This window comes from Bos mutus, chromosome 9 (genome assembly GCF_027580195.1).
Source record: "Bos mutus isolate GX-2022 chromosome 9, NWIPB_WYAK_1.1, whole genome shotgun sequence".
Lineage (NCBI taxonomy): Eukaryota > Metazoa > Chordata > Mammalia > Artiodactyla > Bovidae > Bos > Bos mutus.
The window spans coordinates 88,920,662-88,947,996 of NC_091625.1; the positions used below are offsets into that span (position 1 = coordinate 88,920,662).

A 27,335-nucleotide genomic window follows, 5' to 3' on the forward strand; every position below is an offset into this window, starting at 1 on the left:
CACTCTCAAATTCCCTTCTCTTCATATCCATACCTTAAGTAGGTCAGTCTCTTCATTTCAGTTTTTCCATCTCTAAGCTAAAAATAAAAAAATATCTTTCTCCTACTCTTTCACACTGAGGCTACCTACTGAGAAAATATTAGATGATTGTTAAAGTTCTTACATAAAGGTGGCATAAAAATAAGGATTTCATAATATAAAATCAACCTTCCACCTCTCTTGACTACCTTCTATTGCCCTCAAGGAAAACTCTATCTTTTCAAAACACACTCTCTCTTCCTTCTCTCCTTCTAAGATTTACTGTGACCACCCATGTACATCGATAGGCAGGGGAGATGACAGCTCAAAGGTTAGATGTATTGCATAATGCCTGCCTCCCTCACCCTTTTTTAAGCACATGTTTATACAATTACGCAAGAATCTAATTGGAAGCTTTGTGTTTGCCTTTCTTTTCCAAACTCTGTGGTATGTTCCTTGAGGGACCACATCTTTTTCAACTCGGAGGCCCAACAGCCTTATAAACACTGCAGCAGTAATTTAAAAATTTGCCGAAGTATTACCTGGTCCAGTGTTTCAATATTGTTTCCAATCTGTGAAGTTCCTTAGACACTTTGTTGGTATCACTTAACCAGTGCTCTCCAAGTTGATTGAGCTGGCTTTCCAGATCTGAACAGCTAACAGATATCAGAAGTCGTTTTCCATCATCTATTACCTGATATAATTTGGGCTGGTATTCATTAAGGCTGGATTTCAAATGCTAAAATGATTGAAAATACTGGGTCAAAGTTCAGATAATGCAATTTTTCACCCTAAAGATTATAATTTCTCCATAATGTTCCCCTTACCCATTAGTCAGATTTCAACTATTTACACTGAAGTTTCTACTTCATGATGTTTCTATATCTAAGTATATAACTTTGGGGGTACTTAAAACTATTGACATATCATTATTTTAAGAATAGTGTAACACCAACAAAAAAATACAAAGTAATGCTTGGTGGAGGATGAATTTTCAAAAAGAGCTCTCTCTCATTAAATTTAAGAAAAAAGGGTGTGGGGCTTTTTGATTCTCTATCATAAAACAACCATCTGTAATTATTTCAAGACAGTGAGACTTCAGCCTAACAAGTGGAAAACACTTGCTGAAGGCTACATTTCCAAAAGGGGCTCTCATTTAAAAAAAGAAAAAGCTCTTTTTATGTTCTATTATGAAACAAACACTGAAAGTCAAAGTACTTAACAAAATATTGGATTGAAAGTTTGAGTAGATCTGTTAAAACCAAGGGAAAGCTTCAAAAAGCGATGTGGCAACTTCTTACACCACACTGTCATCTGGACGCTGACCTGGTAGAGTGCGATCCGGTCGATAAGCCGGTCTTCGCTCTCCTCCACCAAACCCACGCTTGGGGTGCTGCTCTCCACCACCTCCAGCTGCCGGCTAAGCTCCCAGTGCTCCTTCTCCAGTTGGGACCATGTCTAGAAACACGACGTCAGTGTGTGAGCTGAAGACCCTCATTAAGGAACAGCATCCTTTCTGTGTCCTCACACGCACCTGACGGAGTCCTTCAAAGACATGTCAGAGGTGCCTGCATTGGGGCTTTGCTCTGGGAAGCAAAAGATGGCTTTGAAGGAAGTCATCAGAAAGTCACCCTGCAAAGCACCGTGCACAGCTCCCACATCTGCAGCTAAGCAGCTGTAAGACCTGGGAAAATTACTGCACATCTCTGAACCTCACTTTCAACATTAAAAGAAATGGTGATGATACTAACAGTCTTGTCCATTGTGAGGCTTAAATAGAATAATATATGCAGCACATCTGAACACAGTGGGCATCTGAAATGCATGGTTTCATCCTTCCTCGCAGTGAGGATAAACCAATGACTTAAGTGAAAGGAACAAGCTTGTTAACTTCCCAGAGTAAGTGAACTAAATACTTCACATGTGCAGATAAAAAACTGACACAGACAGTTAAGAAATATGAATATACAGTATAGACAGTCTATTAAGAAGAAATTTCAAATCACTTATTCTAAAATTATTTTATTTAAAACTGGAAAAAAAATTTTTTTAATCATGTGAAGTCTTCTTCAATAATTTATACCAAAGGCAAGTCTATCAAGACTGTAAATATTACCGTGCCCGTTCTGGAATCAGTCTTCTTCTGACTGAACTTATAGAAAGGCACAGCCTTTACCTAAATGTAAACAGGAAACACAAGGGGCACACACAACATATGATGCCCAGTCTGTGATGTCTCCGGGTCATAAGAGACAAATCGCAGGAATGAGGACATCTCGCCTGCCGGGTCTGCCATGCAGCCGGAGCGTGCTGAAGAGGAGGGTCTCACCTCGAGGATGTACTCCAGCTCCACACCCCTCTTGTGAGCCCCTTTGAGCACGGTGGAAGCCTGCGCCATCAGGTCTGTGTGGAACTGAGTTTCCCGTGGGACTGCAAAGCTGATGATCTTTCTGAAGAGGGTTTCTGTCAAGATCATGTGAGATTCCAGACCCTGAAAGTATTCCTGCAATTTTTCAGATAGAAAGGGGTCAGCAACTCATGCGTTTACTACCTAACGATAAAAACCACTTCAAACCCGGAAGCTGCTGGAGCTCAGCCAATCCCTGGGCAACAGTGGTCCTCCCCTGATGGCCTCCACTCACCCAGGCACCCACAGCCGTGTGCAGGGACGGGGGAGCTCTAGTCTCCTGACTGGCCTCTCCTGGCCCCTCACTCAAAGCACCTACACAATGCTGAGCTGCAGGTACTCTGGCCCCCAAACAGAACCCATCACACATGAGCAGCTGCTAAAAAACTCATCGGCCCTCTCAGCTCCTAATCCCCATATCACCTGGGTGGACACTCGCTTCTGCCACCACACAGTCCGGCCTCCCTTGGCCCTGGGACACATCAGCGCCTATCCCCCACCTTCAGCCGCTGCTCACGTTCTGCTTCCTGCAATGCCCACCCCTGACAATGTCACGACTTTCCTTCCTCCAGGGTGGGGCTGGAGCTCTGTTCTTTTGAATTCTCAGAGCATCTGTTGTACTTTATACTCAATGCCAAGCTTAACTGGACACACACTGATTGGCATCAATATATTTAAATTTCCCTCATAAAATGCCTACACGCAGTAGAACTGTAGGCCTTGCTGCTGCTGCTGCTGCTGCTAAGTCGCTTCAGTCGTGTCTGACTCTGTGTGACTCCATAGACGGCAGCCCACCAGGCCCCACCATCCCTGGGATTCTCCAGGCAAGAACACTGGAGTGGGTTGCCATTTCCTCCTCCAGTACATGAAAGTGAAAAGTGAAAGTGAAGTCAGTCAGTCGTGTCTGACTCTTAGCAACCCCATGGACTGCAGCCTACCAGGCTCCTCCGCCCATGGGATTCTCCAAGCAAGAGTACTGGAGTGGGTTGACATTGCCTTCTCCGGCACAGCCCTACAAATGCATTTCAAAATGTTACTTTCTATACGGAAATGTCCCCAGAGGATGTGTGCTAAATTACTTCAGTTGTGTCTGACTCTTTGTGACCCTATGGACCGTAGCCCACCAGGCTCCTCTGTCCATCGGATTCTCCAGGCAAGAATACTAGAGTGGACTTCCATGCCCTCCTCCAGGGGATCTTCCCGACCCAGGGATCAAACTCACATCTTTTATGCCTCCTGTATTGGCAGGCAGGTTCTTTATGAGTGCCACCTGGGAAGCTCCCCCAGAGGATAGGAGAGGGCTATCCCATTTCCTGTTTCCAGCACCAAGGATGGAACTACGACTGGGAATTAAAAACATCAGCTATTGCTGAGTGTGTACTATGTGCTAGACAATATAAACACTCCAGTGAGTAACTTGTTGAATCCTTATCACAGCCCTAAGAGATAGGTAGTTTTAATTTCCCATTTTCAGACTCTGAGCCACTCACGCAGAGCTCTCCCTCAGAAAATGGTCTGGTCAAGAGGAACTAGAACCATTATTTTTAACGGACAGTTATTATATCATAGAATCTCCAAGTTGGAAGAGAACCTGGAGGTCACTTAGCCCAACATTCGCAGAAAGCTGATACTTGTTTCACAACTCTGTCTCCCCCGACAGCCTTGGACGGACTTCTGGCCAGGAGGGCTATCCGTTTAATGGCAGCCTATCCTTTTAGAGTTCTTCATCTATTGAGCTTTATTTCTTTGTTATTTATACTCATTGATCCCAATTTCCCCTCTGGAATAACTCAGGATGATATTTTATTGCTATGGTCAAAGATTTGAGAAAAACCAGCTGCTGACTTTAAAGCACTGTTTTCAAAGCCAAATGATAAGGCTTTAATAAATCACAAAGTTCTGGACAAAAACCTCTGGGAAAAATAGCACGAAGTGAAGTTCTCTGCCCCCACCCCCAAACCTAAATCTACCTTTATAAGTCACCAAAGAGCTACATAAAGGTAGAATGTTAACCATCTATAATCCAAGGGAATTTTAAAAGTTTCCCTATGAGAAATTTCTACTGTCTGGGAAGTTGAGTCTTTGAAGTGGCAAAACCTTTATTTTTGTAATGTTACTAATAATGCAAGTTGTGTTTCTGAATTAAACAGGCATTCCGTGGACAGAGGAGCCTGACAGTCTATGGTCCATGGGGTCACAAAGTGTTGGACATGACGGCACACATGCATACTAAGCATCTTTTATGAAGGGAACAGGGTCTAACCTGAGATTGGTTATCGTACATACTGGGGGAACAATCTCAGGGCTACCAAGTTTGGTTATGTAGTAACAACACTTGTTGTCCCCAGGAGGAAACTCATGAGGACTATGGCAACCAGAAGAGCACGTATTTAAGGACATTTTCTGTTTTTTTTTTTGTTTTTTTTTTTTAATATAACCTTATGTTTATCAAGTAGTTGTTGGATTTCCTCTTTGGAAGACACGATAATTTTCTGGTCTCCTGCCGTCTTCTCTCGTCCTGTTTCCAGTAGGTCGGCCAGATCCTGCAAGGCTCTTTCGTACTGACTCTTGAGGGCAAGATTCTGGTTCAGCCCGCTCCGCCGGGAGCCAATAGTCATCATGAGTTCATCATACATGTCCTAAGAAACAGATAAAACTCATGTTCAATTCAAACTCACTCTACACGGGGTACATCTGACACCTGTCCTCACAGAATGTCAATAATTGATGGAGGTTTAAAATGCTGAAAAGCTGTTCTTGCAGCTAAGGGACATGTCATGGAGAATGCAGTTCTAATTTTTAATCACACTCTCAAATTTTCTAATTTTGAAGTAACTGAATAAAGTATCCTTAACATTGGGTCTGCTTAAGTAATAATCAGATCTGAGACTATTCCTTAAATAAAGAGCTACAGAAACATCAGTTTCAAGTGAGCAGAAAGACTTTAAAACTTAAAAAGGCAATGTTTTCTGGTGGGGTTTTTTTTGCCAAATGTGGTGGAGTAAATAAATAACTATTTAACTGGAAAGACATTTTAGCGGACGATGATACACCAAAAACAAAATTTATTTGAGCCATATGGACCTGATTAATGTATCATATTAAGGTTGAGTAAGCCAAAATGGCTCAATCTGGAAAAGTTCAACTTTAATGCCTATTTACAGCTATGACGCTTGACTCTTACACCTGACATTTGAGTGCTGTCGGAAAACTATCTCAAAAGGACAGAGTGGGGGCCATGGGCTCATCACATTATGAAATCTTAGATAATGGAATGAGACAGTTGAAATAAAAATGTTCTTTTAAAATAAGAGGTATTTTATTTTCTCAAAAGAATTTGTGACCCTGTATTGGACTCAAGAGTGGAGAAAAACTAATACATGCACATTTTTTTCTTAATATAAATTACCTGTGTTATCAGAGGCTACACTTTGTTGGCTTTACTATCTCATTATCTTCCTACCAATCTGATACCAGCTATCTGCCTAGGTGCCAGATTTAAAAACACCAATTCAAAGTGTTATTCTCTTCTCCTGGAAGATGCTGGGGAAGTTGGTTTGGATTTCAGCTACCTTCTAGTTTAATTTTTTGTTGTTCTGGAATTGAAACAATGTCTCTTTTCCATTCAACCATGTATGAAATATAAACTATAATTTTGAACACTTGAGAAAATACACGTTCTAAAAGGTATCAGCTTAAATATTTTTTCCTTAAAACCTGTTTTTGGCTACAGTACAATACACGGTTTTCTAGATACCTAATAAGATTGCCAATTAATAAATTTTCTGGAGTAGAAAGCAATAGGCCACAAATAAATTATACCAAAGTGCTTAACAATCAGAATAATAATAACACACAAAAAAATCTTAGAAGCATATGACTACAAGAAAAATACAAGAAAAGACCTAAAGATCTGACACAAAGTTCTCCAACAAATAGCCCACACAGACTACCCTTCAGTCAATCTAAAAATGTGTCCATTTATTTTATTGTACTAAATATTTATGATAAATGTTTTAGAAAATGTTCTAAGAGTTACTTGGGAAAAAATTAGGGCCTAAATGACATGAACTTTACAGAAAACCTGACGAAAATGGAGAAAATAGTTTTTATTTTTTCTTGACTTCCAATTAGGATGTACCATTGAAGCTGAATGCCATTAGTAGAAAACCGTACCTGGAGTTTGGAGAGTTCTTGCATGGAAGGCTGCTCAATCTGCAACTTGTCAGCACGCCTTTTTAATTCAATGATTCCTGCATCTAATTCCTTTAGCCCATCTTCAGCCTGCTGTATTGCCTATGGAGGATTTATGACTTGTCATTAAAACTCCCATAAACAATTTCCCATGCATAATACGATTATCGTGGCTTCTTACTTGTTCCTCCCTTCTCCACCTAAAACATTTCCCATGCAACATAAAAACGATGTTGCTCTATTATCTAGACAAGGGAAGAAGGCAATTTATTATACTACAGATTAGATGTTTTCAAGGTAAGGAGGTTGGAAAGGCTTAATGTGGAGGGTTGAGAGAACAACGGCTTCCTTGAACAAATAAGGGAAATGGTGAACAGCAACCTGAAGAAGAAGCATGATTTTAAGACAAAGTTAGAAAAAGGGCATTTGCCTAAGATGTTCTAGGGGATCACGTTCTGCTTTTCTGAAATGCAGTTTTGAGCATCTTTGGAGAGAGATTCAGTGAGGAAAGGGGAAAGTACATTACAGCATGGTCAGGGAGAGCTTACTCATTGTAAAGCAGAAGGACAAGCAATAAAGCATGAAGGTGACCGCTAGAGCTGAGCCTTGTCTTCCCAGAGTGAGGTCTCCTGAAGCAGGACAAGACCTCAACCTGGCCTTCAAGGAGCTTCCAGTCTGCTTAGGAAGCTGGAGGAAAGAGAAGAAAATGAAACAAGGCTGAATACAGTTAGGTACTAAACTTGCTTCTGCTTCTCCCTATGAGAGGACTTGGGAGCAGGCAGTGAATTCTGGAACAGTCAGGGAAGGCTTTTGGAAGACAAGCAACCTCAGCTGCCTTTGAAGGAGGAAAATAACAGGGACTCCAGATGGCAGATAAAACACATGTGTCCTATTTTCTATCTCCTGGGTCACCAATATTTTGTTTGCTTGTTTTCTGGTGTGTTTCCCCCCCAGTAAATCTACAAGAGCAAGGAAACAGGAACAAAGATGATACCAACAAAAGTTTGCAAGCTGAAAATCAGAAGGATACACGGGAATTGACTTAGGGAATCTGAGAAAGCTGAATTCTAAGCTGGCAGGGGTTCTTCATCACCAGATTAAAGCAAAAGGAATCTCAGGAACTCCGGGAAATGCAGGATGAGTACTAAATATAATTCGTGGGTTGGTGGAAAGATGTTTGAAGAATACTCAGATTCTCAGACCCTCTTCCTCACTTCACATTGGATCTTTCCATTTTCTGAAGAAGGTATTGGATTGCTCGAAAAGTTTGTTCAGGTACTTCCATTACAATGCACTTTTTGGCCAACCCAATAAGACAGATAGTCTCTGGACTGAGGGGCACCAGACGCTTGAGTCCTTGACCGCAAACAAGGGGATGAAGTGACCAAATGCCCAATGATTGCTGAATGTGGATCTCCTGCAACTCCTAGAGTGCTGAAGCCTTGTCTCTATTTTCCAGACAGAAGAGGGTGGGTGGGACAAAATGAAAAGATCCGAAAAAAACTGAGACAAGGATTCTCCAACAAATGGCCCACATAGATCATCCTTCAATAAATCTCAAAATCATCAAGCCCCATCCATTCATGAAGCTCCCATTCAGCTGATTACTCCCTCATCCTAAATGTGAAGAGACAGCATGTTCATGTATCCTAGAAAAGCCTCTAACATGAAAGATAGAAACTAAAATAAGCAAACAAATAAAAGCAACCTTGAGGAAAATAGATTATGCAGGAAAAACAAACAAACAAAAACCTTAAAGTCTCCCAAAATATCTTCAACTCCCAAATCATTAATTTACCTAGAGAGATTACAGAAGACAATGCATCGATTTAAAAAAGAATAAGATACTACTACCAAAGAACACATCATTTGGAGAACCAAAAAGAGCTCTAGGAAGATGAAATGCATGAGAGTAGAAATTAAAAAGTCAATAGAAAAGTTTGGAGCTGAAACTGAAAATGTCTTCCGAAAGCAGAACGAAAAAACAAGGAGAGAAACATCCCTTGATAAGAAAGTTAGAAGACTGGACCAGAACATCCAACATGTGCCTAAAAGGATTTTGAGAAAGGGAGACAGATAAAACAGAAGGATGCAAAATATTTCAGTACTCTCATAAAATGTTTCAGAATGGAAGGATGAAGTTGCCACATCAAAAGAGCCCACTGAGTTCTCAGCCCAGAGGATAAAACAGACTCTCTCCAAGGCATGTCATCATGAAATTTCAGAACACTGAGACCTTTGGGAATCAGAACAATTTTACATTCCTCAAGCCAACATTGGAAGCTAAGAAACAATACAGGAGAAGCCTCAAAACTCTAAAGAGTCCACCAAGAATTCTATAAAGAGCCAAGTTATCAATAGTATGTGAGTACAGTACTAGAACACTTTGAGACATGGAAAAATTGAAAAATATATCTAGCATGCATCCATTCTTAGCAAGGATGTACACTGATAAAACAAGGAAGCAAGACAATAAGGAGAAAGACGTGGTTTGGACTCAGGGAAGACAAGACCCAACAGAAGGGAGAGGTGAAGGGGATTCTCAGAACGACAGTAAAAGGGAGATCCCAGGAGACAGCTGCACACCCGGGTTCAGACACAGGTCTGTTCTAGGTTGGAATGACATGACTCAGAACACGAACATATCCCCTTGCCTTCTGCCACTGTTACCTCCTCAACCCAAGGAGGGTAGGAATGGAATTAGCACTTTTTACAGTTTTATAATAATAATCCATTTATTCAATGAAATAACTGAGTAATTTTTTATCTTTGAAATTGACATTGGTTATGTTGGCCAATAGTACAGGTGTTACTTGTAATGATACCTATCCTAAATTTCACATTAGAAATTCAAAACAAAGCATTCTTTGGGCTGCTCAAATTTTTTTTACATCAGGTAACATTACAAGCCAAAACATAAAAATTAAGGTCCTTTCAAGTAGGAGATGGAGAAGGCATTGGCACCCCACTCCAGTACTCTTGCCTGGAAAATCCATGGACAGAGGAGCCTGGTGGGCTGCAGTCCATGGGGTTGCTAAGAGTTGGACATGACTGAGCCACTTCACTTTCACTTTTCACTTTCATGCATTGAAGAAGGAAATGGCAACCTACTCCAGTGTTCCCAGGGACGGGGAAGCCTGGTGGGCTGCCGACTATGGGATCGCACAGAGTCGGACACGACTGAGGCGACTTAGCAGCAGCAGCAGCAGCAGCAAGTAGGAGATAAGACATGAATGAATTATTTTTCAATTTGGGAAAAATGAGGGATCTCTTTAAAAAGAAAAACAGGTGAAATTATGGTAAAGAAAGATACATATTCAGACATAATTTTGCACATTATTTTAAATGGTGAAAGAGAAAAAGAGAGATCTCCTATAGAGAAATATTTGGGGTGATTTCTATGGTATGTATTTATGATAGTATGATCACAATTAACACTTCTACTATTGACAGATATAACCAATGTAAATTCCAAAGATAAAAATATATTTCTTGATTATTTAATTGAACAAATGGTGATTTCTATTTCAGGGGATTTCCTAGGGCCTACCCGTAGAACCATTAGCAGTCTGCTAGAATTAAGGTATGCCATTCTATTAAAACACACGTTTTCATAATGACTTAGCTTGTGAAATGGGATATTCTTTGTGGCATCCTTGCCATTTCTTGTCTCCTCCCTGTTTTCACTGCCACTGTGACAGTTTGAATTCTTATTCCTTCTCAGAGCAGCTATGGGAGGCCTCAGGAGGATACCCTGCTTCCTGACCCTGGAGTTGCCATGCCAACCACCTGGAAGCAGGAGGTGACACTGCCACTCATCCTCACCCTATAAACATCCCAAGTGACTTTCCGCTGCCAGTGGTCTCTGAGGTGGGTGTAAGTACTCAGAAATGAATAAGAAGGTCTGAGAGAGAAACACTATGTCTTTCATTTATATTCAACCACATGCATTTTAAATGATCATTTGCATGTATACTTTATGACACAGTACCCACTTATGATTTATAAATAAGTAAATATACATACATTGTGGTGTGTGCCTATTGTTTTAACCAATGAAGCAGGAAATCAATAAAGCTGACCATTCATTCGTGGAACAAGCCCCAATTTTCTGACATTCAATAGGCTCCACAGGTTGCCTCAGATTTTCTCTTCCCATTTTTACTTCCCCTCAGTCACTTTGGTTCATTGTTAAGTCAGCCAAACAGGATCACTTGCTTTTCTCCCAAAGTGTCCTGAATGATCTAACATTTATGCCTCTGTTCTTCTGCTCTTTGCTAGACTATCTTTCTTCCCAAACTCTGTGTGTCCAAACTTCTAAGTCCAGTTCGAATTTCCCTTTACAAAATTTCTCCTTGATCCTACGGCTGGCTGGAGGTAATCCACCCATCTTCTAAATATCCACAGCACTTCATCTGTACCACTACCAGGATGGTCTGACTGCCTATCAAAAGTCATTGAGGTTCACGTCTAGTCTCACACGCCTTCAGGTCAGCATCTGTCACTGACACCTTTTCCTCTCTCACATTTCCTGGCTGCACAGAAGTAAGTGGCAGAGTCAGTGTAATCTGATGTAAACCTGGTACTTAAAAACAACACCAATGACAAACAAAAAATGCTACAGTAAGTCATCATATTCCATCAGCTATACGGAATTTCACAGTAAACCAGATACACTCATTGTGCTTGCTCTTATGGAAAAAGCTGCAGCCGTAAATACCTCTATTTGCTCTGCCACAGGTTGTTCAAACATTTTCGCCAGCTTCTGCAGAATGATGTATTTGTGGTCAGCCAGTGATGTAACTAGCACCTTCAGATCATTCTAAGGAGGAAAGCAATAGGAAGACTTAATATGAGTAATGGGAAACTTAAAATGGTTATAAATATAACACACATTCTCAGAAATAATATATAGCTGTAGGAATTGAATTGTTTCCAGAAGAAACAACATTATCTTATGGGAAGATAAAAGGAACTGGTAACAATTTATACAAGTGCTGAAACTGACTTTTGAAGAATTTTACAAAGCATTTCCAACTCAACACAGATGAAGAAGACAAAGTTTACAAATAAAAAATAATACTGGTAACTTTAATCTTGTTATTTCTGTAATAAGTGAGCACATTTACACAGAAATATGGCAGCAGAAGCATTGCACTAAAGACCTCTACATGTAGATGTTTTCTTGTTTGGGGGAAAAATATTATTCTTAAGAATAATTATGATCCCGTTTTTCCTTTTTCCTCTCCTTCCCTCTCTGCCCTCACTTCCTTCTTCCTCCTATTTTCAAAGAATTTGCACAAGCCTATTAAAAGCCATCCAAAAGTTTAGAAAATATGCATTATTTACAGTGGCCAAAGACATATGAAAAGACAACACAAAAAGCTCTTAGCTAAGCCTATTCATAAACATTACTCATTTAAATGACCAAATATGCTTATCTTGAGTTAACTTTGTACAGAAAGGAGGTAACTATCAGAATTTTGACACTCAGTTCTAAAAGGAATAATAAACTGGAAAAAAATATGAATTATACATTTTTACATTTTTCTCCTGAAATATCAACAAATATATTCTATTTTTTATTAGTTAAAAATGTCTCTGATGGTCTGGTTGCTCATCATAGTGTGAAGTTCAGCTCATCACATTTTCTCCACTGGGAACTGACAGCATGTGCATATGTCACCAAGATGCAAAAATTCTGTCTCAGGAGAATGATAATCACATCAAGGAAGAAAGTCTTTAAGGATACATGGAAGCATTACAATACAAAATGCAAGGCTAAAGCAAATTAGTAGGTGAATTATGCAGTTTAAAAAAAAAAAGAAAGAAAAGTAAAGAAACTGAACATGATATTTAGAGAAAAGCTATGCTGCTAAGTCACTTCAGTCGTGTCTGACTCTGTGTGACCCCATAGACGGCAGCCCACCAGGCTCCCCCGTCCCTGGGATTCTCCAGGCAAGAAAACTGGAGTGGGCTGCCATTTCCTTCTCCAATGGAGGAGAAAAGCTATACTATCCTGCTAAGTCTGACTCTGTGCAACCCCATAGATGGCAGCCCACCAGGCTCCCCCACCCCTAAGAGGCAATAATTATCTCAAAGTGAAAGCTGCTCAGTGTCCGACTCTTCATGACCCCATGGACTATACAGTCCATGGAATTCTCCAGGCCAGAATACTGGAGTGGGTAGCCTTTCCCTTCTCCAGGGGATCTTCCCAACCCAGGGATTGAACCCAGGTTTCCCGCTTTGCAGGCAGATTCTTTACCAGCTGAGTCACAAGGGAAGTCCAAGAATACTGAAGTGGGCAGCCTGTCCCTTCTCCAGCGGATCTTCCTGACCCAGGAATTGAACTGGGGTCTCATGCATTGAAGGCAGATGAGCTATCAAGGAAGCCCAAACCAACACTCAAACCTATCTGCAAGCCTAGCTGCAGACTAAATGAGAAACTGTAACAAAAGCACTGAAGAAATGCTGCCAGAAACAAGGGTTGTGCTTATGAGTTATGGTAATGCTTGTGTCATTCAGCAGTGTTGAGGGCCAGCTCACATGGGCCATTAGAACCATGACACAGTTATCTGTTTGCATGCACAAGAAGAGATGTTCTCATTCACTTGAACAGATTCAAAAGAAATCAAGTTCCTGTTATCTACATGCATGTTAGAAAAACATTAGTTCAGTTACTCTAAATGAGAAGATAAGTACAAATAACATGAGTCAAGAAATGAAGAGGGTGTTTGTATTATCTGTACATCAATTTCACATTTTTAAGAGCATATTTTCTGTCTTGCTAACATATTCTCCTCCAGGTAACAGAGAAGAAAGTTCACATTTCTGAAAGCTGCAATAATTACTAGAAGAGATTAGCCAAGCAGACAGTAAAGCAGAGAACAGGGCTGATTTAAAGGTTACTAAATAAAAGACCTTATTTTATCTTATTTATTTATTTTTGGGCCATGCTATGTGGGATGTGGGATGTTAGTTCCCTGAACCCATGCCTGCTGCATTGGGAGTCTGGAGTCTTGTTCACTGGACCACCAAGGAAGTCGCTAAATAAAAGACTTTAAGAGAAGGAAATGGCAACCCACTCCAGTATTCTTGCCTGGGGAATGCTGCAGACAAAGAAGCCTGGAGGGCTACAGTTGATGGTGTCGAAAAGAGTCAGACATGAATTAGTGACTAACCAACAACAAATTGTCTGGATAGAATAGTTTGATCATAAACATATTCTATTTAAGATTGAAAAATAATTTGTGTTATAATACAAAATAATTATTTACAAAAATAAAAGACTTTAAGAGGTGCTTATAGCCACATGGATGTTCATATTTTATTAAAAATAAAAATCCAAAGGCTTTAACCATTTCTTAATACCACACTTGTGATGTGTGTTCAGTTGCTCAGTCATGTTCAACTCTTTGTGGCCGCATGGACTATAGCCTGCAAATCTCCTCTTTCCATGGAATTTTCCAGACAAGAATACTGGAATGGGTTGCCATTTCCTATGCCAATGGATCTTCCTGAACCAAGGATCAAACATGGTCTCCCGCATCTCCTGCATTGGTAGGGGGATTCTGTACCACAGAGCCACCTGGGAAGCCCTACAATTGTGATATAGCAGGTAATTAAGGTATCTATATACTACACATATAATAGACATCACAATTGTTTTCCTACAGTTACTGGAATTACTTGGAGAGCATGAAAAGGCAGCCTTCTAGCTGTTTAAGAAACAGATCCAAAGAAAGTCTCGAATTTTAAAAGCATTTGTACTGCCCTGATCATTTAATAAGAAATTCTTTTCATATTTTTTCTTTTTAACTAACTTGAAATATTCATTTATAAAAGTGTCCAGAAAATGTATTTTGGTTTAAGTCCACAAAAAAGCTTTTAAAATATATAAGAGGTGATAAATAACTGTGATTACTTGTAGATAACATATATCTACATAACACCTACCCATTCTTTCAGATTGTCTGTTGGGTATAAGGTAATACTAGCAGTCTTGCAAAAGCTAATGCTCAAAAGTTAACTGGGAAATCAAGGCTACAGCTCCAATAAGCACTGAATGGTGATAGTGTATCAGGTGCTCAGTGCAAAGTAAAATAAAATGACTTGAGACTGGTCTTTTGGCTTCCCATGTGGCTCAATGGTAAAGAATCTGCCTGCCAATTAAGGGGATGTGGACTCTATCCTCAAATCGGGAGGATCCTCTGGAGAAGGAAACAGCAACCCACTCCATTATTCTTGCCTGGAAAATTCCATGGACTGAGGAGCTGTAGTCCATGGGGTCTCAGAGTTAGACATGACTTAGCATCTAAGCACGCACGCACAACTTGACTTTTAATTATATTAACATTCGAAGTCTTTCTCCCAATTAAATTGGAGCACAAACATTTTGAAACACCAGTGTTTGTTTGTGAGCTGGCCACCAACAAGTAGAAACTCGTTGGCAAAAGAAAAATAGAGAACGTGATTGAAACAGAATTTCAAGATGACTTGTTCTTCTCTTGGTCCTCTACCCAAAATAAGTTCCAGAGTATTCACTTAGTTCATCTTTTACTGTGTCTGTGATTACCAGGAACTATTTAAAAGTACCAAAGACACAGTGAATGCAATTTGAAAAAGGGAAACATGGGCCCTAGGGATATATCCATTTGCACTTTTAACCCACCTCAGTCATGGCCAATAGACTAGAAAGCTGTTAAAACTCAGTGCGTTCTTTTATGCAAGAGGAATTTTAGAATAATAAAACAAGTTTCTATAAGTTGCACACCAGTTTCGCTGATTTTAGACATACACTGTGTACACGTACATGCAATCAGATCTTGCATTCAAGACAAAGTACCCAAAGAATCAATGCCAGGTTTTCAGATTCCAAGGGAAATGTTCCCTCCTCTCTGTATACTATACAACACAAGGGATACAGATGCAATGATCCAATGTAGGTCATTTTTCTAAGCCACAGATTTGAGATGATTCACCTGAGTATCTTCATTCTACCTGATAGGGTTGCCCCAGCAGTGGTCCTGCCAGCAACCCAGTCCTGCCCAATGGTCAAGAGCACTGCTCCCACCTGTCCTCACTGTTGGCCAGTGCCCACCCTCCCCCAACCCCGGAGTTCCTCAGTTGTCCCCCTTTCCCATGTTCCCCAGATCCAAACAATCAATAAGTGCTCCCCTACTGATCTTGCCTTCCAAATATATCTTGACTAGGTTTTCTCTTCTCCATCTCCCTTGCCATCACCCTAACAATATAAAATACACAAATAATCTTTGAGTCAAATCCTGGTTTTAATTCTCAATGGTTAGATAAACTTGAGGCAATGGCAACCCACTCCAGTACTCTTGCCTGGAAAATCCCATGGACGGAGGAGCCTGGTAGGCTGCAGTCCATGGGGTCACTAAGAGTCGGACACAACTGAGTGACTTCACTTTCACTTTTCACTTCCATGCATTGGAAAAGGAAATGGCAACCCACTCCAGTGTTCTTGCCTGGAGAATCCCAGGGACGGGGGTAACCCCAGTGGACTGCCATCCATGGGGTCACACAGAGTCGAACACAACTGAAGTGACTTAGCAGCAGAAAAACTTGGACAAATATTTAACTTTTTCATTGGTTTCAGATCTGTATCTAGTATCATAAGTACTACTATTAACAGCAACATAGTAATAAAACATGCTGAGTGTTTACTATGTTTCAGATACTTTGCAAAGTATTTGACACATTTTAACTCATTTTATCTACACAAAGCCCTAAAAGGCAGTTAATATGGACATGATTTAATAGTTGAGGACAGTTAAGTTAGAGAAGGAGCTAAGGTTATACTGCATCAGGTGATAAAACTATCATACTATTATTATGTCAGTAATACACATGCAAATTTTTTTGTGAATAGAATAATGATACATAAATGCCTACAAATGTTTACAGATTTAAGAAGGCAAACTGCAGGAAGGCAGGGATAATTTGTCCCTCTAGATGGATATCTAGAAAATTCCAGTTCCTGGCTAATGGTAGATTTACTTGACATTTTATAGTACTTTTTTTCCTGAAAATCAAAATTTAACATCAAATGCTTGGCTCTAAATACATGTATTGCATAAATCTATTTTATAAATCTTCTATGTTTGCTAAAAATAAAGTTCAATTAAGCCTTGATTATTCCTCAAAGATGTTTTTTATTAGAAATGAAAATCAACCCTAAAGTTTATCAGTGGCTTTTGCATTTGTTGAAGTTCGTAATCCTAAGAAAAGTCACTTAAGCACACAATTACTCAGTTGGTAGTGAAACTCCAGTCTGGGGCTAAAAGACAGTAGGTCTATGGAGCGAAGACTGGGAAGTAACAGAATGCATTTTTAACACAGATAGAAGTAATCAGGGCACGGCCACTTTTAGTGGCCCCCACCGGTATTATGTATCTAGGGTTGATTCTGTGTTACAGCACTTCCTGTATGCTTCTTTGGTCTTATGAGATGGTTGGATGGCATCACCAACTCTACGGACATGAGTTTGAATAAGCTCTGGGAGTTGGTGATGGACAGGGAAGCCTGGCATGCTGCAATCCATGGGGTCACCAAGAGTCAGACACGACTGAATGACTGAACTGAAAAGAACTGAACATCAACTGGAAATTAGCATTATAATGTGCCAGAAATATGGTTTTTACTGGTTGAATTTAAAGTTCTATTCAGTCCTCAGTCTGATTGGCTAGTTTCCTCAATGAAAAGCATAAAACATTTTGTTTTCTGTTCCTTGAATTCAATCTTGAATTCCTTGAATTGTTTTTCTGTAATGGTCATGCATTTTGTACCTTTGAAAAAAAGTAGGTCTAGATCATATCTCAGTAAGATCCTGTTTATTGTTGAATGTAGCTGGAAGATGGTGAAACACCTCTTGATAATGCCTTACCTGGAAATTTAGTATCTGCTGAAGTCTTTCCTTCATCTGATGACATCGCTGATTTACTACTGAGTCTAGCAAAGATAACCTGCCCAAGAGACAACCCAAAGTGTCTTCAATAACATCTCGGTTATCACCATTCTCCGGAAAGGCTTGGGAAAACAAGTTCTTGTTCTTATCCATTTCTTCAGACATTTCCTTAATATCTTTGGCAAGAGTCTGGGATTGATAAGAAAGTACATGTCAATGTTTAGATCTATGAATTTATATATGAGTCATTTCTTCAAAGACAGCCCATTACATTTCTCTTACTATTCAGTGATAATTATATCCAAGGCAAGATGGGACCACTTTCATACACTTCTATAAACATTAGGCAAGTTACTGCTGGAGAGATTTTTCTCAGAAACTTTATATCATTCACTAATAATAAAATATAATATTAATATTTGGTGAAAATATGAGTTTTCTAAAGTGCTATTTAGAAATTCATAATTATTATTTTTAGTCTGTTTTTCAAATATATTTATATATATAATTCATATATTTCTATATCATAGAATATTTGCGATATAGAACAAGGCTTCTACAGACTCTTCAGTGTTTTCTGCCTCCTACATACACAAAAAAAAGGATAAAGATTCAAAGCCTACGAGGGAGGGGATATATGTATAATTATGATTGATTTGCATTGTTGTAGGGCAAAAACCAATACAACACTGTAAAAAAATTTAATCGTAAATCAAAAAACAAAAATACAAAAACTAAGTATCTTTCAGAGCTTGTTCTACTTAGGCAATTCTTTTCTGCTCTACGCTGCTTGGAAATACACATTTGTACCTTAGTAGAACTGTTTTATGCTTCACCTTCTTTATACATAACGTTAATTATCCAATGTCAGCATTTTAAGTGCTTTGTAACATACCCGCAGACACAAGCTGCCACGCTTACCTCTTGGTTAAAGATGCAAGTTTCCGTCTCTTCTGGTAAAAGGGCTGTGGCAACAAATAACCGTTCCTCTACATCATCCAGCCAGGTAGAGGTGGCCGAGACCCCATCATACAACTTCTGCTCCAAGTCAATGTTCTGCTTCTTTGTCCCTCCACCCTGAGAAACAAAAGGGAAGGACAAAGAAGTCATTAGAGCATTTTGAGGAGTCAAAGAAAGATACCAGGATGAGATGCAGGGGTCCAGGGGATCTGCCTTTCCAGTCTCAACAGCTCAGCTCAGGGGATGGGGAACCTCATGGGGTCCCAGATCCACACACCAAGCACACAGCCCCACCTGGGATGAAACCTCCTCGAAGACCTGGTTCAATCCATCCAGCAAAGACGTCACCGCAGATTTATCCTGGGCCTGCCCGTCGCCTTTGTACAGTGGCACGCCAGACAGGAGCCGATTGGGCCTGCTGTAGAGCTGGAGGCAGACAGGAGAGCTTCTTTAGGACCAGACGTACTCTGTCCAGGTGTTCTCATTTAGACATGCACACTGCAACAGATGCTGGAACAACTGTGTTTATGGAAACCTCTGCTAGAGAAAGACGACCTCTACAATACACTATGTCCACTCAACATGGCAACCAGATTCAGCAGTGGCAATGTTTCCCGTGACGGACCAAAAAAGGAAAGAAAACAGTGGGGAAACTGCCTGAATTCTCATTATAGCCTTCCTCTCAACTTATCTTGGTTTTAACACTTCTTGTTTTAGTGGATCAGTTGTGTCTGACTCTTTTGCAACCTGATGGAGTGCAGCCTGCCAGACTCCTCTGTCTGTCGGATTCTCCAGGCATGAATACTGGAGTGGGTTGCCATTCTCTTCTCCAGGGGATCTTCTCGACCCAGGGATCGAACCTGGGTCTCTTGCATTGGCCGGTGGGTTCTTTAGCACTGAGCCACCTGGGAAGCCCCGGTTTTAACACTGCTTATGATAACTAGGGGCTCTCCAGGTGGCACTAGTGGTTAAAAAAACCCCATTTGACAGTACAGTAGACATAAGATGCTGCGTTCAATCCCTGTGTCAGGAAGATCCGCTGGAGAGGGGCATGGCAACCCACTCCAGTATTATTGCCTGGAGAATTCCTTGGAAAGAGAAGCCTGGTGTGCTATCGTCCATAGGGTCATAAACAGTCAGACACAACTGAAGCGACTCAGCACGCACACACGCACACATGCATGATAAAAGAATCCACCCGAAGTACTGTAACTAGATTGATCCCTTGGCTCTCATGATTCCTTTACTTCCCCCCTAAACTCTAGGTTGCTTCCCTGGTGGCTCAGATGATCCCTGGGTTGGGAAGATGCCCTGGAGAAGGGAATGACTACCCATTCCAGTACTCCTGCCAGGATAATCCCATGGACAGAGGAGCGTGGTGGGCTACAGTCCATGGAGTCACAAAGAGTTGGACATAACTGAAGCGAAAGAGCATAATGTCTCCCCAGTAAGGACCATGCTATGACCTAGCACTCAAACTCTTAAATGATGTTTCCAATCAAACTCAGTGCCCTATAGTTTTTTAGATCATCTCATCCTCATCTTGGAGAAGGCAATGGCACCCCACTCCAGTACTCTTGCCTGGAAAATCCCATGGACGGAGGATCATGGTAGGCTGCAGTCCATGGGGTCGCTAAGAGTCGGACATGACTGAGCGACTTCACTTTGACTTTTCACTTTCATGCATTGGAGGAGGAAATGGCAACCCACTCCAGTGTTCTTGCCTGGAGAATCCCATGGACAGAGAAGCCTGGTGGGTTGCCGTCTAAGGGTTCGCACAGAGTCGGACACGACTGAAGCGACTTAGCAGCAGCAGCAGCATCCTCATCTTACTTTTCAGCTTGATTACTCATTATCCTCTAAACACACCAGCTTCATTCCCCACTGTGGCTGGAATGCCCACCACCCAACATCTCTCTGTAATCCACTGTCTTAAATTCCACATCACCCCTACAGCTGCTTCCCACTTTTTAATAAATTTTGTTTCCTTTTTAATCCCTGCTTATGGAGCCTCCCTGGCTGCTTAATTTTTCAGAAATGTAGAACACAGTTTCTTAGTTGTGTTACAGTACCTAGGAGCAGGAAGTCATACCTCATCCTGAAGCCAGGTGGGGTGTTCTGCACAGAGATGCTAAATGCAGTGAAGGTGAGCAAAGAAACAATGCTCTGAGAGAGGGAGATGCCTTTCAACCTAGTCTACATGAGGCCAGAAAAAGTAAATAAATAAAAGTGCCTGCTTTTACAATTGAGAATAGTACTACACCATCCAGTGTACAAACTTGCCAGCAAGGTAATGTGAGAAAGGAGGAAGTTTGGAGTTAAACACACCTATGTCCCCATCCCAGATCTGCCTCTTCTTAGTCATGAGACCCTGAGGAATCTTCTAATCTTCCCAAGATTTGGGTGTATGGGTGGTTCAGTGATAGAATTCTTGCCTGCCATGCAGGATGCCCAGTCTCATTTCCCAGCCCACGCAGCCACAGGGTCCCCGGTTTTTATTCTGGGCTTCCCAGTTGGTGCTAGTGGTAAAAAACCTATCTGCCAATGCAGGAGACATGGGTTCAATTCCAAGGTCCATAAGACCTCTAGAGGAGGCTATGACAATCTACTTCAGTGTTCTTGCCTGGAAAATCCCATGTGCAGAGGCGCCTGGTGGGCTGCAGTCCATGGGGTCACAAAGAGTTGGACACGACTGAGTGACCAACACTTTTACTTGACTTAGAAAAATCAGAAAAGGCTGCAGTCCCAGATGCAGGACTGTAGTGTTCCTCATAAACAAAGGAAAGGGGAAATCCTACAACATGCATAGCGCTGTAAAGCCCAGGAGAACTGTATCAGAAACTGGGAACTCAAGCCATGAGTCTGAGCAATGTTTGATCGGGGGTGTGAAGAAGCGTTCTTTCAAAGAGAGGTAGCAAGTCCAGGCAAAAGGTACAGGGACCTGTGTGCCAGGTGGAGTCTGTCTCTAGGACAATGGCCTCTGGGAAGGGAGGGCTTCCTACTCCCCAGGACCAGAGCTGGTGACATTCCTGTGAAGGTGTTAGTCATTCAGTCATGTCTGACTCTTTGTGACCCCATGGACTGTAGCCCATCAGGTTCCTCTGTACATGGAATTCTCCAGGCAAGACATTCCTGTAGATGGTAGCAAAGAAGACTCTTGGACAGGGAGTGAGAAGGTATGAAATGCCCAAAATTTTGTAAAAGGAAACAGAAATGAATGGCTCTGTAGGATTTATACAGGGTTCCCAGCAGATGTGGGGGACACATTCTGACCTCTAGACCGGCCCCCTGCAGGTCAATGGAGCAAGGTGCACCCGTCCGAGTTCCTGCTTCATCACCTCCTGCCTTCCCCTCTTCTGTGCTCTGTAACTACTGATAGCCTTTCTCTCCCCAGCTCAGTCTCTCCCAGCTCCTAAGCTAATCCTGGCCAGATCAGTGACAACAGCAGCTCCCAAGATTGCCAGTAAAGGTCCTAGAATGTACTCTGATGATGCCACCACTGGGGAGTGGCCAGTGCAGAGCTGACCTGGGATCTGGGACAAGGCTTCTATCTTCACCACCCTACTGTACCACAGGTGTGGTGAGCATCATAGCCTTCCCCTATTAGATTTTTAAGGGGTGGATTCCTCTGACTCTCTGCTGTTCTCTGGCTTCTGCTTAGGGTGAACTAATAGCTGTTATCTATCTGGAACCTTGTGTTGCTATACTTAATTCCACTGGATTTGGTTTGCTTGGTGGAATCAAGTCCAGCATCACACAAGGACCCGCCCATCTTGGGAACCGGCCTATAGAGGGTCGGTGACCACTGTAACTGACTCTGAATTCCCTTCCTTTAGCTCCACAGAGGTCCCAGTATGTTTCCCATTAAGATCTTCTGAAATGATTAAATACTGGAAGTAGCAATGGAAAATAAGATAACATGATAATTTACTGACAGATTTGTAACATTTCTTCTGGCCTGGATGTGTATATCCTTAGTTTTCAAAGCTGTGGGAAACAAAAGCGGAGGCGGGGCATTGATATTTAATGGTTTCTGCTAATGAGTCATCAGATATTAATCTTCTCTGAGAACAGTATCTAGCAGTCACATAAATGTCTACATATAAATATATAATTATAAAGGGATATGTGAAACAGGCTTGTTAAGAGTGTAGGATGAGTTGTTTGTTTTCTGTCTTCTTTTTGAATTGATAATGAAATATGGATTGCTGCAGTTACATTCATTCCCATAGCATAAGCTGCAAATCTTCTCTGTTAGTTAATATGGAAAAGCAAAATGTTCAGTACCATTTGCTCTTGTTCCTGCTCCAGAACATTCTGAAGTAGTTTCTGCTTGGTGCTAAATTCTTGATGTAGGCTTTCCCATTTCATTCTCATCTGGTCTTCAGCAGGTGATTTCTCCCCTTCCATCCCCAACTCCTGGGATAACACATCAGGTTTTTCGCTATTAGAAGAATAAATAATCTAAGTTTACAATGTGCATAAAAAGGCAATAAGTTCTAGGTAATTTATTACATGCACTAGATCTGGCCTCTACAATTGGAACCAGGTTATCTCAGACATTGGCTTACACTTTAAAAATATAAATTAAAATGGAAAACTTGAGACTAATAGTAAAACAAGTATATTCTTACTGATCTTAAAATTGAACCATAAGGACAATAAATTTAAAAAAAAAAACTGAAAATAGCTCAGCATTAAAGATAAAAATAATTGTAACTTTTAGAATATGATATGATAGCATATGATCAGAGCAGTAGCCTTTGACAAAGAGCCCATAAATTTAAAAACCCTAACAATATTGCCTAGTCTATTGAGAGTTTTTACCCTGAGTCTAAAGAAAATACTACAGACCAGGTTTCAGGACATGGAGCAGGAGCACAGAAGGTGGAAGGAAGGCACGGCAGTATCATCCTTAAAGAGGCAACAGTGTGGCCTCTGTGATGACTGTGGGTTTGGAGGTGAGACAGATCAGGGTTCCATTACAGAATGTTAGATCTGTAACTTTGAGCAATTTGCTTCATTTCTCAGAGCCCCAACTGTCTCATCTTTAAAATGAAGGTCGTACTTACCATGCAGAAGTATGAAAATTAAATTTAGAGAAGAGACGAATAATGCCTCTGACCCTATCTGATAAAAACAGCCACTAAATCAGGGGGGCCTGACGCTGATGGTAATGGCAATGATAAGAACCTGGGAGACTCTAGACTCAGTAGGTCCTAGTTTGTATGTAGGGATTTTGAAGTCCTAACTAGAATCATGTCATCCAAAGGCCGTATTATGCTAGAGAGTAATTGTTATTTTGATGGAAACTTTTGATCAGTTGAAAGAAAAAAAATAAAAACCTTATTGGCAGAATATTACACACTACACCAAAGCCAACTCATTTCAGATTAAGTATTGAATGCAATGGTTTCTTCAAGTAAGTTTGTTGAAGAAAGCCTTAAAAAAGGATCTATAAGGCTATGAGGCAAGAGTTCTACTTCTAGGATGTATCTTAGAGAATCTTTCTCACCTACACACTTAAAGAGATGCGAGAAAGTCAAGTTCAGCAGTACTAGTAAGGACTTCCCTGGCACTCCAGTGGTTAAGACTCTGTGCTTCCACTACAGGGGGTGCAGGCTTCATCCCTGGGGGGAACTAAGGTCCAACAGGTCGCAGGAAATGATCAAAAATTAAAATAAAAAATGCCAGGAAAAGCAAAAAAAAAAAAAAAAAAAAAGGCAATAGTGTAAAGGCCCATCAAGAAAAAAACAGGTGAGTTGTTATTATCACAAGATAAAATACTCTGAAGCAGTTAAAATGAAAAAACTAGATCTATATGTATCAACATGCATTGATCTAAAAAAGTAATACTAAGTTAAAAAATAAAACTGATACTTCTAATTTTGTTGGTTATATTAGTCTCTGGATTTGCTGCTTTATAAAAATCTTTTAAAATAAAAAAAGCTTTAAAATTCTTTTCCCTGGTGGCTCAGTGGTAAAGAATCCGCCTGCCAATGCAGGAGACGGGGGTTCAATCCTTGGTCTGGGAAGATCCCACATGCCATGGCCAACTAAGCCCATGGACTAACTAAGCCCATGGACTAACTAACTAAGCCCATGGGCCAACTAAGCCCATGAGCCACAACTATTGCTCTAGAGCCCAGGAACCACGAGAGAAGCCACCGCAGTGAGAAGCCTACGCAAAGAAACTAGAGAGGAGCCCCTGCTTGCTGCAACTAGAGGAAAGCCCAAGCAGCAACAGAGACCCATCACAGCCAAAAATAAATAATTAAATAAAAATCACTTTCAAAAATTCTTCTGAAATTACATTTCTTTATTGTGTTCTTTTGAGATGGTAGACTATCGTAACACTTTAAATTCATTCATGTTTATATAACAATTTAGTATTTGAAACCAGAGGATATTTAATATCTATATAGTCTTATATTCAATCACTGACACATAAAATGCCACAAGCAGATCAGTTTTAAATTAGAACAAGCTTTTCTTTTCATAGAAAATATCCTTCCTTTCCTTTGATATTTTTATTGATTAATTTCCAGTTGAATTCCCTTAGTACTCTTGGAAGTACCCTTCAATTCTCCAGTACATCACAAAGTGGTGGTGGAGATGATTTACTTGCTCAGTTGTGTCCGACTCTTGCGACCCCGTGGACTGTAGCCCACCAGGCTCCTCTGCCCATGGGATTCTCCAGGCAAGAGTACTGGAGTGGGTTGCCATTCTCTTCTCCAGGGGATCTTCCCGACCCAGGAAACAAACCTGGGTCTCCTGCATTGCAGGCAGATTCTTTACCAACTGAGCCACCAGGGAAGTCCCACATCACAAAGTACTTCTTTATTCAATGAATCGGTAACCATGAAGCAAGTCACGCCGCTCCCAAAGGGATTTTTACATAAACCAATTCACAGTTGATAGTCTTAGAAAATCAGCTAATAAGTTGACGGCTGAATATATACTCTTTTCTCCACAAATGTTATTCTGTTCTTTTAAAAATATATACATGTTTTTCTTTTAGCTTCTGGGTATTATTCAATTTATGTTTGTTTGTTTGCTTGGTATATTTACCCGAGGCTTGAAAGGCATGACTGAACTGTAATCAACTAGATTTAAAGATTTTTCTAAAGAATTTGCATAAAAATTAAAGAATTTATAAGCAGTCTTTAGACTAAATCTTACACAGAGAGCCAGTACTGAACCGCAGATTTCTCTTTAAAATAGTCTTAGATTTGAAAGAGCAATTTATAGTTGTTTGTCTTTCATCTGGGCCCTTTCCAAAGCTAAAGGCCAAGGAAAGAAAAAAAAAAAAAATATGGCAAGAAAGCTGCAGAAGGTTCTTACAGCTGCTTTTCATGACTCTATGTATGAGGAGGAAGCAACGTGTGGACGGGTTCTTTGTAAAAATAGAGTTTGGTAAAAATATTCAGAAAACCATGAGGGGTGAGTAAACATCTTAGAAGAAGCAGAAACAGGAAAGGCAGAGTGGCAGCAAGTCTCGACTTAGTGACCATGGAAGAAACAGAGTTCCTCATTTTAGATTTTTTTTTAATTAATTTTATTTTATTTTTAAACTTTACAAATTGTATTAGTTTTGCCAAATATCAAAATGAATCCACCACAGGTATACATGTGTTCCCCATCCTGAACCCTCCTCCCTCCTCCCTCCTCCCTCCTACATGCTATGGTCTTCTCAGCATTTCTAAAGCGTGACCATAACAGAAGAATTTTTAAAATTCCATTATATTTTAAGACAATTTTTACAGTATTAGGGTTATTTTTATGGAGTTCCTGATTATAGATGTTATAACCTTATTCATCTCTATTCTTTTAAATTGATTATCTATTAGCTGTTATCAATATTTTTTATTCCTTTTCCCCCCCTTGAATATCTTCCTCTTTCCTAGATGTATAGACATATATAGTCAACACTTTTGTCATATGTCAGCAACATTATGTCAGCATTAATTAAATTTAAAAAAAAAAAAAAGAAAAGGAAAGAAAACTCTCCCCACAGCTGACCTTACTAAAGTTACTTTTGATCATCTACATCTAGTCTGGGTCTTACCCATACATACTATACACTCAATTTTATATCACATTTTTTACTTGATATCACAAACTGTTATTGATATTGCTACGTAATTTTTGTTAAGATTATATAGGCAAAAATATTTTCTTAGGCTTTTTTTTTTTTACTAATAGGAATTTCTGTCTTTTTATATGGTATTATAAATAGTATTTCCAAAATCACCTTTATAATATGCATTTCCTCCAAACAAATGCTCAGAACTGAGATCACTGGAGTCCACGGGATTAAAGCTATTTGAGACATGATGGTTATCAAAGGATGCTACTACCAAATTTCAACCTTTGATACTGCACGAACACAGAGGTTTTGCTGAAACTTTTTTTAATGTTTTAGATTTTAAAGATAGTTCTCCTATGTATCTTTTCAATTGACTTTCACAGTGTTCACAGCCTTTCTGTGATGATGGCAGTCAATTATTAGTCTCATCCTACTGGTGAGCAAATGAAGTCTCGGGGTTGAGTTCCTTTTCCAGGGTGACACATGCAGAACCAGAATAAAACCCAGACCTGCCTCAACACAGGCACACTTGCACTCGGCTTCAGTTTCCTTTCCTTCCTACCTTTTAAACCAGACTCTTCAATTTGAAAATTCTCCCCTTCCTTTAAATTTTCTTTCAACACTTTACTTTCCTGCATGTAAGACTTTCAGTCTCACTCCAAACCAGGACTCAAAGCTCAATGACTTTATATATAGAAATTATAGAAATAGATCATCAAGAAAAGTTCCCTGGTGGA

General features: G+C 40.3%; 1 protein-coding gene across 1 annotated transcript in view; it reads right to left on the reverse strand.

The window, feature by feature from the left end:
- Positions 1-27,335, reverse strand: part of SYNE1 (spectrin repeat containing nuclear envelope protein 1) — a 501,407-nt gene that overhangs the window by 126,537 nt on the left and 347,535 nt on the right. Inside the window, 10 exon segments of the mRNA XM_070376885.1 lie at positions 561-757; positions 1,345-1,476; positions 2,348-2,521; positions 4,864-5,064; positions 6,602-6,721; positions 11,340-11,441; positions 17,529-17,738; positions 18,471-18,626; positions 18,804-18,935; positions 22,797-22,953. Of these exon segments, the coding sequence (XP_070232986.1) occupies positions 561-757; positions 1,345-1,476; positions 2,348-2,521; positions 4,864-5,064; positions 6,602-6,721; positions 11,340-11,441; positions 17,529-17,738; positions 18,471-18,626; positions 18,804-18,935; positions 22,797-22,953 (1,581 nt within the window).